The sequence below is a fragment of the Phasianus colchicus genome, chromosome 5 (assembly GCF_987193195.1).
Source record: "Phasianus colchicus chromosome 5, bPhaCol1.hap1.1, whole genome shotgun sequence".
In the NCBI taxonomy this organism is placed as follows: domain Eukaryota; kingdom Metazoa; phylum Chordata; class Aves; order Galliformes; family Phasianidae; genus Phasianus; species Phasianus colchicus.
In genome coordinates, this window is record NC_143440.1 from 45314071 (window position 1) to 45326515 (window position 12445).

The 12445-nt window shown below is 44.3% G+C and overlaps 1 protein-coding gene across 2 annotated transcripts in view; it reads right to left on the reverse strand.

Annotated features, from left to right (window-relative positions):
- The window catches only part of TTC7B (tetratricopeptide repeat domain 7B), a 123078-nt gene extending 111310 nt beyond the window's left edge, over positions 1-11768 (reverse strand). For both annotated transcript variants that reach the window (XM_031593099.2, XM_090141506.1), the window contains exon 1: positions 11512-11768. In XM_031593099.2, the coding sequence (XP_031448959.2) occupies positions 11512-11632 (121 nt within the window). In that variant the 5' untranslated portion in view covers positions 11633-11768. The remainder of the gene's footprint in view (positions 1-11511) is intronic.
- Between the last annotated feature and the right edge of the window lie 677 nt (positions 11769-12445).

The following is a 12445-nucleotide window of genomic DNA, read 5'->3' on the forward strand; positions in this document are numbered from 1 at the left end:
TTAGTTTAAGACTTGCTATGGTCTATCTTCAGTATTCCACTGAATTACACGATAAAACATAAAACAATCAGTCTTCTAAAGAAGGCTACCATAACCTCAAGGTGTTTGCTAAAGAACAGAGGGGCTGTTACTGGCTATGCAGCAGGAACACCTCTCACTAAATTCCTTTCTACGAGTACATTTAGGAGAAAAGGTAAAGAAAGGCTGCACTGAACACAGCTCAAACAGTAACAGTTGAAACAAAAACTGAATACAGAACAGGAGCTGTTTCTCTTGCCTGTAGAATCCTTTTCCAACAGGTGACTTAAACATTTTACTTAATTCCACAGTACGCCTAGACAAAAATAGTGAATGATTAAGTGCTTCCAATATAATGAATCAATCTGCTGTTCTACTGAGTAGTAAATAACTGCTTTGTTAAAGTATTACTTCTCCTCTGGTAGTTCAGTAGTCTTGGATTAAAAAAAAACAAAAACAAAAACAACATTATGTAGGCCACACATCTACTATTTTTGTGTCTTCTAAACTGTTCTTAATATTCATGCAGAAAACATGAAATTTAGAAGGACACAATAATTATTTTACTTCAGTTGTATTTTTAATTGCACAAGGAAATGCTGCTGTTTATCTTGCTCCACAGCTTCTGCTCTGAACAATTTTTCTTGTATTCCCACAAAGTGCCTCTTGCAATTGCCAACCCCCCTCTGGCAGCAGTCATCAGTAGCCCAGCTCCTGGTATCAAGGATCTTTGCACACAACATTCCTCCACACCTCAACATCTGCAGAGTACTGCTGTGGAACACCAGCAAGAAGATCCACAACAAGATCCACAAGATCCATCCTGTGTAACAAAAATAGTTACACCTTACAAAGTACAGCATCTAAAGCCAGAAAGAGTATGGGGCAGGAAACATCCAAGAGTTAGTGCTTTCTCTATTAGATGCCAAATGATCACTGATTAAAAGTATTTTTAGTACCACTTCACCCTCTTCTAAACTGTGCAGCTGCAAGAAAAAAGTGCAGAATTAGGATAAAATCTCTTACCACAAAGATTTAAGCAAAGAGGCTCAAACTCAAACCCTGAGGATATGAATTTGAATAGAAAGTATTTAGGAATAGAAAACAGAGCAAATTAGCTACAGAATCTGAGGTGACCAGCCAAGCAGGAATTAATAATTTTCCTTGTAAGTAAGCAGATAACAAAGCTAAAGCACACTGCATCATTTCACCTTCTTCCCAACAAAATCTCCACTGTTTCAGGTAACATATTTCAGACTCTTAAACAGCATAATTATCTGAATGTTTTGAAACTGAAAGATCACCTTTATCATTAGTTGAAAATGAAGACACTGAAATAGGGGAGATCAACTAGATGACATGGGGAGTTGTCAGAACCGAGCAAGAAAGGAGATGGGGAGAACACCGCCTCAGCTCTTAACTCCAGAATGCCAAAAAAAAAAAAAAAAAAAAAGTATGTGTATGAGGCGCCAGAGAGATAACGAGAACATGTGTGAGATTTCCAGTTTTCAGTGCCCCAAATGGGACCGTATATTGATGTGTGAAATTCCAGCATTCCTGCCTTGTAATATCTGTTCTGGTACTTGAAGTCTTTCAAGAGGGAAGCTAGCATGGAGAGTGAGAAGGGAAACTCCTCTTGTTCTCTCTAAAGGCACTGCTCCCAAAGAGGTCAACTGCTCCAAATTTTAACTGGACAAAAGTCTCTGAGCAAAGTTTCTGTAAGAACAGCTGAAGAAAAATCTCATGACATCTCAGACTATGTTTATTAAGAAGACCACTCTGAAATGGAGCTTTCTTCCAAAGAGGAGAATCTGGAAATCCTGGATCCAGAGCTACTTTCATATTCACCTAGCAGAAGTGGCATAAAACTCATCTTTCTGAATATAGTTTATCATACACTTAAAGACATTTGTTTTGTTTGTGACCTGTGTAGCCCATAAAGAGCAATGGCTATATCTGACAAGGAATGTTAGCAAGTCTCAAGTACCCATACAGGTAACTCTAACCAGAAGTTACATACATTAAACTGAATGCTAAATGTTACATTTATATGAAGGTTTACATTAATGAAAATGTTTGTAAAAATAATATGTAGATATAAATATGCTACTCTTACTTTTATCACTGAATCTTAAGTAGTAAGGATTCACAGAACCATGAGACGACTGAGGTGGGAAGGGGCTCTGGAGGTCATACCATCTAACTGCAGCTGATCCAAAGCAGAATCCAGTGGCATCTCATCTGGTCAGCCTTACACATATGGAAACCCAAAGCACAATATACACTGTCAGCAGTTCAAAGAAATTTAATTCTATGCATTAGCACCTTTAATTATACACAGTAATTCATTTCTCTGACTCTAAAGCACAGAGAGAATGGAACCCTTCTACTATGCTGTTCTGTAACATCTCTGCAATTATCCTCTTTGACATCTCAAACTTGAAGAAAAATATTACAGAGTCCCAGAGTATTTATACATACGCTTACAAACTAAGCAAGTTTTCTCCTACAGCAACACTACCACAAACATGAGGGCATATATTAGAAAAACTTCAACAATTTCAAACTACATTATTTTCCTGCCATTTAAAAAACAATTCTGGGTCTCAGGTTTTGTGAAGTACTATCAGAAAAGTCAACATCAAACCAGAACAACCACAACTCATCATCTAGATTATTGATATGTGTGGAATACTTGAATTAAACTTGGCCCAGTCAAGTGCAAGTGCAATACAAAGCCAAGACTCGTAGAATCAGGAATCATTAAGTTTTGAAAAGACCTCTAAGATCATCTAGTCCAACTGTCCACCTACCACCAATATTTCCCAATTAAAACATGATCCTCAGTACAACAGCTACTCTTTCCTTAAACACCCCCAGGTTCAATGACTCCACCAGACTCCCTGTGCAGCTATTGTCGCTCCTATTGCTGTTACCTGGGAGATGAGGCCAACCCCCACCTCGCCACAACCTTCTTTCAGGGAGTTGTAGAGTGATAAGACCTCCCCCGAGCCTCATCTTCTGCAGACTGAACAATTCCAGTTCCCTCAGCTGCTCCTCATAAAACTTGTGTTCCAGACTCAGCAGCAGCTTCATTGCCCTTCTGTGAACACAGTCCAGAGAAGAAGAAAAGATAACATAGGTTGTATTCGAGATGTGGGAGCAAGAAGTATGGCAAGCAGGACTTTCACCATATCTTTGTGTGTTTAACTGGGAAAAGAAAGTATACGTGTATATATATATATATATGTATTATATATATATATATATATATATATGTATGTATATGTATTTGATTGCAGATTTTCTTCCAGGAATCATACCAAGGGAAAATGATTTAAAAAATAGCTTTTTCCTACTTATATTTAGCTTACAAAGGCAATCAAAGGACTTGGAAAACAGGAAAAGCACATGTCGGGACAGATAGAAATTCCTTTTCATCTTGCTTCTTGTCATATTTTGTCTTAAAGGAGAAGCCACTTTTCCTGTTGCTCCTAAGCAAGAGAAGACTCTAGGGAATACTTAAATGGACAGCAAAACCAGACCACATCACAGTGGCAGAGTCCCTTCATCCATGCTCTACAAAACAGCTACACGGCAGCAAATCCGATATGACAACAACATAATTCAACTTCTGTTCTCTCAAGTCAAGGAAAAAAAGTAGCTGATAAAAAAGAAGAACGAAAAGATAGAGGAGATCCTGACTCTACCCAGCTTTGCATCCACCAAGCTCACTTCCTTACTCCTAAACCTCACCAGTTAGGGATTTTGTTTCTTCAGTGCCTGGCCATCTCTCCATGTTAATCATGGAACAATTGCCAGGCCAGAAGTGGAGTGCTTTTCTTCCAGGGGATGATCCAATACCCAAAGCTCAGACAAAAGCATGCAGATGAGCCTCTGCTACCCACTACAGAAGATGTGACAGTTCTTCACCACCTACCAGTGCCAGACAGCCACAGAAAGCAGCCTCATCTTGTCCTCTTTCCCTGGGTGATGGACCCCACATCAGGGAAGCTTCAATACTTGGAAGTTTATAACCTATGTTTGTCACTATCAGAGATGCTTGTCTCAGATAAATAATCAGAACTTTTAAAACAAAAAGCATCTTTTAGCAACTTTTTAAAATTCTGTCTGCTGTTTTAAAGTTTTTTGTCTCCTGTTTTTACCTCTCCCTCAATCTGGCTCTAAAACAAACCCCTTAAAGCCTTGATTAATGCAAAATATTTCTCCCCATTCTGGTAAAGAGAATTCCCTCTGATCAAGTGGAAGCTCTAACCCAGATAGCTGAGGCAGCTAGAAAACCAGAACAAAGTGCAATTTCAGATTATAGGTAAAAAGATGACTCTTTAGTTACTTAAGCAATCTTGCAAATACTGTCCCATGAAAATCCTCTCTTATTTCCTCTTTTATTTCAGTGCAGATGAAGACCTACCTTCATTATGAAAAACAACCCCCAAATATATGCTATAATCAAGTCCTGATCCCCTCTTTTGCAGACACACAAGCACACTGTTCAAAACTCTTCCTTTGCTTCATCACCTTTTACATGTTACATGTAGCAGAAACATCAGGTGTGGAAGGGCAGCTGCATCAAAACTAGAATTTCTGTTTAATCTCTGTTAACGTGCCATATCTTCAGAATACTACTATGGGTGAAAAACTTAGAAACAACTGAGTGCTTAAAGTAAAACCTTCCTTCCTACTACAGTATCATAGATTTTATGGATTTTATAATTCATATATCATTAGCAGGCTGGGAACCTGCAGAAACTCTTGCAGCATGTCCTGAAGCAAGAGAGTAACTGATAACATCTCTAATCAGAGTAGCTTACTGTCACAGGTGTGCTGACAGAAAAAAAGACAAAGAGTCAACAGCAGAAACTAACGATTAAAGGTTTTGCCACCAACAAACATTGCACCACCAGACAGACATCCTTCAATTTACAGACATCCTGCTACACTGCTTTTTACCTGGTTGTTGTCTCCAGTCGCTCCTGATTAGATCACCAATTAAATAGTGTTCAGTGTAGACAAAACTGCAGAGAATGTAACCATCAAATTTTTAAATCTGCTTACGTAGAAGACAGATATGGGGGATGGAGGAACAGCCCAGATTTGGCACGGTTAAGGATCTTCTGACCCACTCTCTACCACCATACACATAAATTTCAAACAAAAGTGGTGTTGATGACCAAGGGTTTCTGCTAATATCCTTATTTTCCTATTGAAAAATTAAGCTAAACTTTAACCCTTGAGGTTAACTGAAAGGCATCTGCGGCAGCTTTAACTCATGGAGGAGTTAAGCTTTCTTATAACTTTTAAAGAAACAGTATAGCCAACCCAAGGCTAGTAGTTGTGAAGGATGTTTCTCAAACAGTTTCACGTATAATATTACAACACAAACAGCAACTAGCTCTGAACACCCAGCAGCATCAAGTTGACTCCATTCAGACCAATTTTACACTTCCACACAATGGAAAGACACTGACAGTGCAGTGTCCAAGAGGAAAACCTCTCCCCCTGCTCTGCCCATCGCTGGCTTCGGCTGCCATTCTTTTCCACCTGCTGCTACCCTTGCCAGGCCCCCAAGAGGTGGCTCAGCTCAGCAGCCAGGAGCTAAACCAGACCAGGGCAGAAGCTTTCTGCTGGCCCAGCACAGTAAGTGCCGCCTCTGCTATTCTCCAACACAAGGGAGAGGCACAAACAAGTAAGAGGAGAAACTGCACTGGGAAGGTGCAAAGCAGGAAGAACTCCTCTAGCAGCAGCAGTAAGGTGTTAGACCAGCTCGGCTACTTGTGAAATCGGGCTGCCTAGGCCAGCACTTTCTCTTCCAGAAGATAAGCCATTTGGAATACAAGCAGCAGGTCTACATCATCACTCGTGCTGTTGTAACACCTCTGGCTATCTGAAGAAACAAAGCTGTCTGTCAAAAATAAGGCAACACATCTAAGTACTGCCACCACATTTACTCTTCACTCGGAAAAATGTGTGTCCTTAGAATGTTTGTTCTGTAAATACAGCAGAGAATACAAAAAAGAACACAAAGAAAGAGAGAAGAGTGCATTGTGTGGGAATGCAGAAGGCATGTCACACTTTCTGAAGAATGTCTCTGCAAGCTTCTCTGCAAGAGATGCAGACCTCTTCAGAAAGCTTTGCATGCATAAACTGCTTTCAAACTGTATGTGCAAAACACACAAACAAATTTGATAAACACCTAAGTAGGGCAAGAGTCCTAAGAGGTTTAGAAAACCCCAGGTTACTGTGAGGATAAGCTTTAAACATATACTGAGGTCTTACATTTTACAAGAGAGCAAAACAAATGAAAACTGGTAAGATGTTCCTACTTTTAGTTCCTACTTAGATCTAGAAAGAAAAAGCACAGAAAGTGACAAGCAAAGAATAAACAAGAAAAATACTTCTTGACCTTTACTTTCAGCTACTCTGCTCCTAACTCCTGTCTGCTCCCTTACTCTGCAAGGCTAAAGGGGAAGAAAGACAAATGACAGAAACAAGCTGCCAAGAACAAAAGGTAGAGAAAAGATAACCAAACAAACCAAAGAAAATGGGGGAGTAAGATAGTAAGAAATTCAACGGCAAGCAAGCAAGCAGCACGCTAAAAGGATGGTGTATTTCCATCAGCAAACTTGGTAGCTATAGGTAATGTTCTATTTTCATGGCAATGTCACAATGCTCTCAGTAGCATATAATCAACAAACTTCTGGGGCATGCAATCTCCCACTACAGAAATGCAGCATTTCACATCAGCGTGGGTTTCTGCAGGTCTACACCACTCTCCTTCACAAATTCACCTCCTCGGCGCCTTTTTAGATACAGATCTCACTGAACTTGAGCAAGGTCACGTTCCGACTGCAGCAGCAGTACACGGCCGGAAGCATCGCTGCTCATTCACAGATTATTTATTTCATCCATTCAGCTTGTCTCTGAACCGACCCAAGGCTTCCTCACTGTGTTTTCAAAGGAAGGAAAGCAAATATTTGAGCACTGATGTTCTGAGAACACCCTGAGCAGCTGCAGCCTTCATGCAGACACCCATCACAGCCACTTCCCTTCAGACGCAACTGTTTCATCACATATTTGTGACTTAAGGCAGCTTTGCAATGTGACCATCAATTTCCAAAATTAACATTTGAGCTCCACCGCATCCCAGGCACTCTGAAAAACCCAATTTCCAAAACCATGAAAGTCACAGCAACCTCATTAAAAATACTGCACAAGTTTAGGAAAAAAAAAAACACCACCACAAATCCTCATCAACATGAATTCTGCAATAAAATACACAAGTTGCCTGTAAGATCAACATGTTGCACTGAATTTACTGAAAAAGAATCATCACTGGTATTTCATAAATCTTATTTCCCAATATTTGAGAACAGCAAGTTTAAAGATCTCTTAAAAAATAAGTTTTTCAATTAAAAAAAAAAAAGTCCCTTACAGCATACTGCATTTCATGCGTACAACTGAGGTTTTGATGCCAATTAAATTTAGCAAGACAAAGTTGTACGTGTTTCTCCTATATACTAAGGCCTCTGTTTAATAAGTAGCCCACTCAGATCAGTCTCAAATAGAAAAGATTTGCATAGCTGATGCCTTCCAATTGTGGGCACATTCTAAAATACACTCTGAATAATATGAGGTGTTCAACATTACTATTTTATTTACTCCAATAACCTGATAACAAGCAATTGCATACTTGGTGCTTTTGCTAATTCCCAGCAGAGCACCCCACTACCATACATTTATTTGCTATGGCAGACAAAACTCAACAAAGTTTAGGTCACTTTCTTAGAAAGAACTTTTTCTTTTTTCCACTTAGTTGAACTGCTGGGGAACACACACAAAGCTTCCTTAGTGAAAACTACTTTCAATTTTATTTCTAGCAACTTGGGGTTTGCTTCCATTCCATTCAGTAAGTCACATTCAGGACGTGGACTTTGAGGACAGGCACCTTTGATACAACCAAGCAGCCCACAGCCAGCCCACTGCCTCACCTCCGTCAGCTTGAGAGTGGCACGGTGATTTCTATGGCAGCTGCTGCAATCTTTATAAATCCCTCTACATGGGATGTGGGTGGCAAGGTGCTGGCAGCACAGGGACTGCAGGGGTGGCCCCTGTGGGAGGAGGCCACACACAGCTGGGCCCAGTGGACCTGCTGCAGAACAATTTGGCAGCATCTCTGGGAAAATGTACTCAGGAAGAGAAAAAAAAAAAACAAAACAAAACTACAACCAACAAATAAACCAACAAAGACAAGGGAACAGAAAGAGCAAGAATCAGAACACCAAGGTCACAGTAGGAGGAGGTGTTCCAGGTGCCAGAGCAGATGTCACTGCAGCCCAGGCAGAACACGGAGCAGGAAGATGCCAGAAGCCCCAGTTGAAGCAGATGCTTTCCCTGAAGGGCTCTGCCTGCACCAGGGAAAGGAGAAAGACGGGAAGGAAGAGCAGAGAGGAACTGCCCCCACCAACTGTGCTGAGCATGGGAAAAGGCGGGGGAAAAAGTTTTCTTACAGCATCTGAGTTTTTGTTTCTCACTGACGAATCTATTTTAACCAACAAATCAAGACTGTTATGCCCACAGTAGAAACTCATAAGCAACATCCTCATCTTTTTCCATTTATCCTATGGTCTGCCTCAGCTCCTCTAAAGAAGGGAGCTGCAGAGATGCTGGGTGGGTGCCTGCTGTCAGCCAGGGAGAACCCACCTCAACTCGCAGTTCTGCCTGACCTTTCCTGAGCGTGCTGATGAAGCAAGAGCTCAGACAGAGATTTGTGTTACACAGCATGAGCGTTATTACTGCTGCTGAGTCCCGGTCCTGATGGGGAGAAATGTAGTACAAACTGGCTCCGTGCCCAACAATTCTGAGTGAGGTTAAAGACTTTTCTTTCATCTATTCATCCTTGTGTAAAACCAATGCTAGTCACTCACAGAGCACTTTCTATGATCCAAGCTGCAACTATTACTTATAAAATACCAAAGGCAGTGATGACTCCATTAACATTTCTCTTCCTTGTTTATCTGAAGGCTCTCTGAAAGTTTATAAAGCCTTTCAGAAATAATCCAGGTACAAAAATTAGTTCCAGTAAGTGCCATTTTTGTGTAACTGAATTCCTACATAAGCTATCATTTACATTTGAACCACTGGCTTCAAACAGACGCCCAGTTTTAAGAGGAGATAAGAGCTATTGGTAGCACAGAGCAGAACCACCAAGGCAATAATTAAGCCCACTCAAAATACTGCACCACACTTCTCCACAACAATGCCTAATGCATACACACAAGCTTCACCCTGGGAGCTGCCACGGTTATTTCTTCCTTAATAGGTTGCAGGCTTCAAGAGGACTTGTTATGGGAAAAACACTGAGCCCATGTGAGACAGTCCAAATAATAACGTGGTCTCGTCACATTTCTGTCCAGTTCTCTCACCCACAAATGGTCAGTTTCCAAATGGGAGGAGTAAAGAAGTAACAGACTACTCTGTTGAAACAGCATAGGAACAAAGGGATTATAAGACGGCTTCCCCAAAAGATCCCTCCCCTCTGTGTCCAACAGCAGCCAGCACTGTTCCCAGGAACACTCACAGCCCATTCAAATGCTCCAACGTCCCAAAGCGAGAGCCAATCCCACACAATAAATAATATAACAACAGAATGAAAACTCTTTCCCCTCTGTTCCTTTCTTTCTCATTCACACCCTTCTTACAGCAAACTGTTCTCTGTTTAGCCAAAAGCATCTTCTGCTATCAGGCCCCAGCCAATTCGCAAAACTGAACATTGCTGCAGAAGGAGTAAGTGAAGTTCTCAGGATGTGCATCAAAACATCTTTCACTTTGTGCATCTCCACAGGTGGAACAGAGACCCTGCCTCTCTGTAGTGTCTCCAGCTGATAACCTTGGCCTTCAGCCTATTAGCTACACCCAGACCTAGCCCACAAACCTGCAGATTTAGATACCCTCAACAGCACAGGCACAAACTTCATTAAATTCTTTTCATTAAATACTCTATCTGCCTTACTCCATTAGAAGAGAAGCGTTGTTATCACTTAACTTACCATGGACGTTCCTCTCATTTAGCTAGAACTTGGAAGCCTTGGGAATTGATATAACCATTTCTATGCTACCAGAAAGAGAGGAAATACACAGACGATACTTTTGCATGTTTTAAATACCAGAAAATGCTCTAATCCTCTGTACTTTAACTGGTACAGAATCTGGAAGGTACCATAACAAGATACTCACTGAAATGTACAGTAATTTCATCTTCTCTGATGTGCTTCTGCTGAGTAAGAAGCACTCAGATCAGATAAACTGAAAACTGCCAGCGATATCCTCTATCCAGCTATCCCTACCTGTCTGAGATACCTTCACGTGTCTTAAACCAGAGATGCTCTTCTCAGCCAGACAGCCTAAAAGCACATCTTTACTCGAACCAGTCTGTAAGTAGTCCATACAACTAAACAATGCGTGTCCCTAAACTAAACGTAATACCTTTCACGCCTATTATTAACCAGTATAATACCAGCGTGTTTCAGGATCATCACTAAGTTGTTTTTAAGGCCAACATACACAAGCCCATCTACTCGCAATCCATCAGCTTTAATTCTCTCTCCTCACTTTTATTTTGATTCAGGCTTTTGCTTTTCAATCCGCATTTCCACAGACCTGAACCACGCCGCTTTCTCTCTGCCTGCACACATGAATGAAGCCCCTGCAGCCGCTCGCGGTGCTGCCAGCTCTCAGCCCACCTTCTCTCCTGTTGGCAGCCCCGCAGACACCCCAGGCTCTGTCTCCCCAGTCCTGACTTCTCCCTAAAAACACCCTCAGGCCCAACACCATCAGACGAGTGAGCTCAGATGCCATCATCCCCACGTCTTTTCCCAAGCACAGAACGAAACAAGCTCAGGAACCGCAGCCAACATCTCCCAGTTCGCCATCCGTTCCCACAGCTCAGAAGGAAAAGCAGCTTTTCACCTCCTTTATCCGAGAACTTAAAAGCGATGTACGTGCAAAACAAAGGACCGAGCAAGTCATTCATAGTTTTTAACGAGAAACAAAACGAAGCGGCACCGCATTGCCGAGGCTCGCTTTTTAGCGCGGGAGCGGAAGCCTCCGTAAGACACTCCGTGCTTCTTACGGCCACGCACAGCAGCGCAGGAATCACAGGCAGAAGGGCACGCGGGGCGTTACGCACACCGGCAGCGTGTGCGCCCGCAAGCCCGCACGTAGCGCGGATCCCGCCGCTGGGAACCGGAGGGCCACGCCGCCAGCACGACCGATGGCGGCTCTCGCAGCACCCGCCGCCGGCCCCGAGCCCCCGCCGCCCCGCCGCTCCCCGGTACCCGCACCGCAGGGCCCCACGCCGGCTGCACCTGCCGAGCCCGGCTCCGGCGTCCCCGCCGCGGGCCCTCCGCCGCGGCCTGCCGCCCCGCCGCCCCGCTCCGCCCGGCCCTGCCCGCCCGCCGCCGCCCGGCGCCGCACCGTTAGCGATGAGCTTGGCCGAGAGCTGCTTGACAAGCTCGGGGATCCGCTCCCACTGGCACTCCGAGCGGCACCGCTCGATCTCCGTCTCCAGCCGCGAGCCCGCCTTCTTGGTGGCCATGGCCGGAGCGATGGGCCCCGGCGGGGGAAGGGGCCGCGGCGGCGGGAGCGGGCGGGAAGGAGGCGGCGGCGGAGGCGGGGAAAGGACGGCGGCGGCACCGGGCGCCTGTGCGCCGGGAGCGGCGGAACTCGAGGGCCGCGGCCGGCGCCGCGCTCGCCGCCAGCGGCGCCACCTGCCGGCGGCGGCGGGAACACGGGCGGGCCCCGCCTCGCGGCCCCCGCGCGGGGCCGCGGCCTCGGGAGGCGGCCGGGGCCGGCGGGACGCGCTGCGGGCGGACGCGGGCCGGGCGCCATGACAGCCCGAGGAACGGGGCCCGGGCGCGCGTGGGGGAAAACGAGAAGACCCAGGCGCCTCATCCGTCCACCTACTAACGTAGACGCACCACTCCCGTTTCCTAGGCTGCTCCACAAGACATACGTCAATTTTTGTCTTGAATGGTCTTCCTTTACCTCGCAATTTCTCACCTGTCTACCTCAGGGCTGTGGAAGAGATGTTAGTCACTTCCACACAGACACTCCTCGCTCTGCTCTCTGGCTGTCTCAGGTGCTTGATCCACACCTTTGCACCCAGTTACACAGAGGTGGACCTCAGCACAGCCTCCCCCCATGCTGGCTGCTCACCTCTTCAAGCCCAAAAAGCAGGGGGTACAGCAGCACATGCATAACAAAAGCCTGGGCCACGTGCATGCTGTTCTCTACTTTCTAACGGAAGGAATGCATTGCAGCATCTGCGTGGAACCAAAACACCAGCCAAAATCCAAGTTGAATAAATACCATGCATCTTCTGCATCAAATGTTACCTCACCTACAGGAC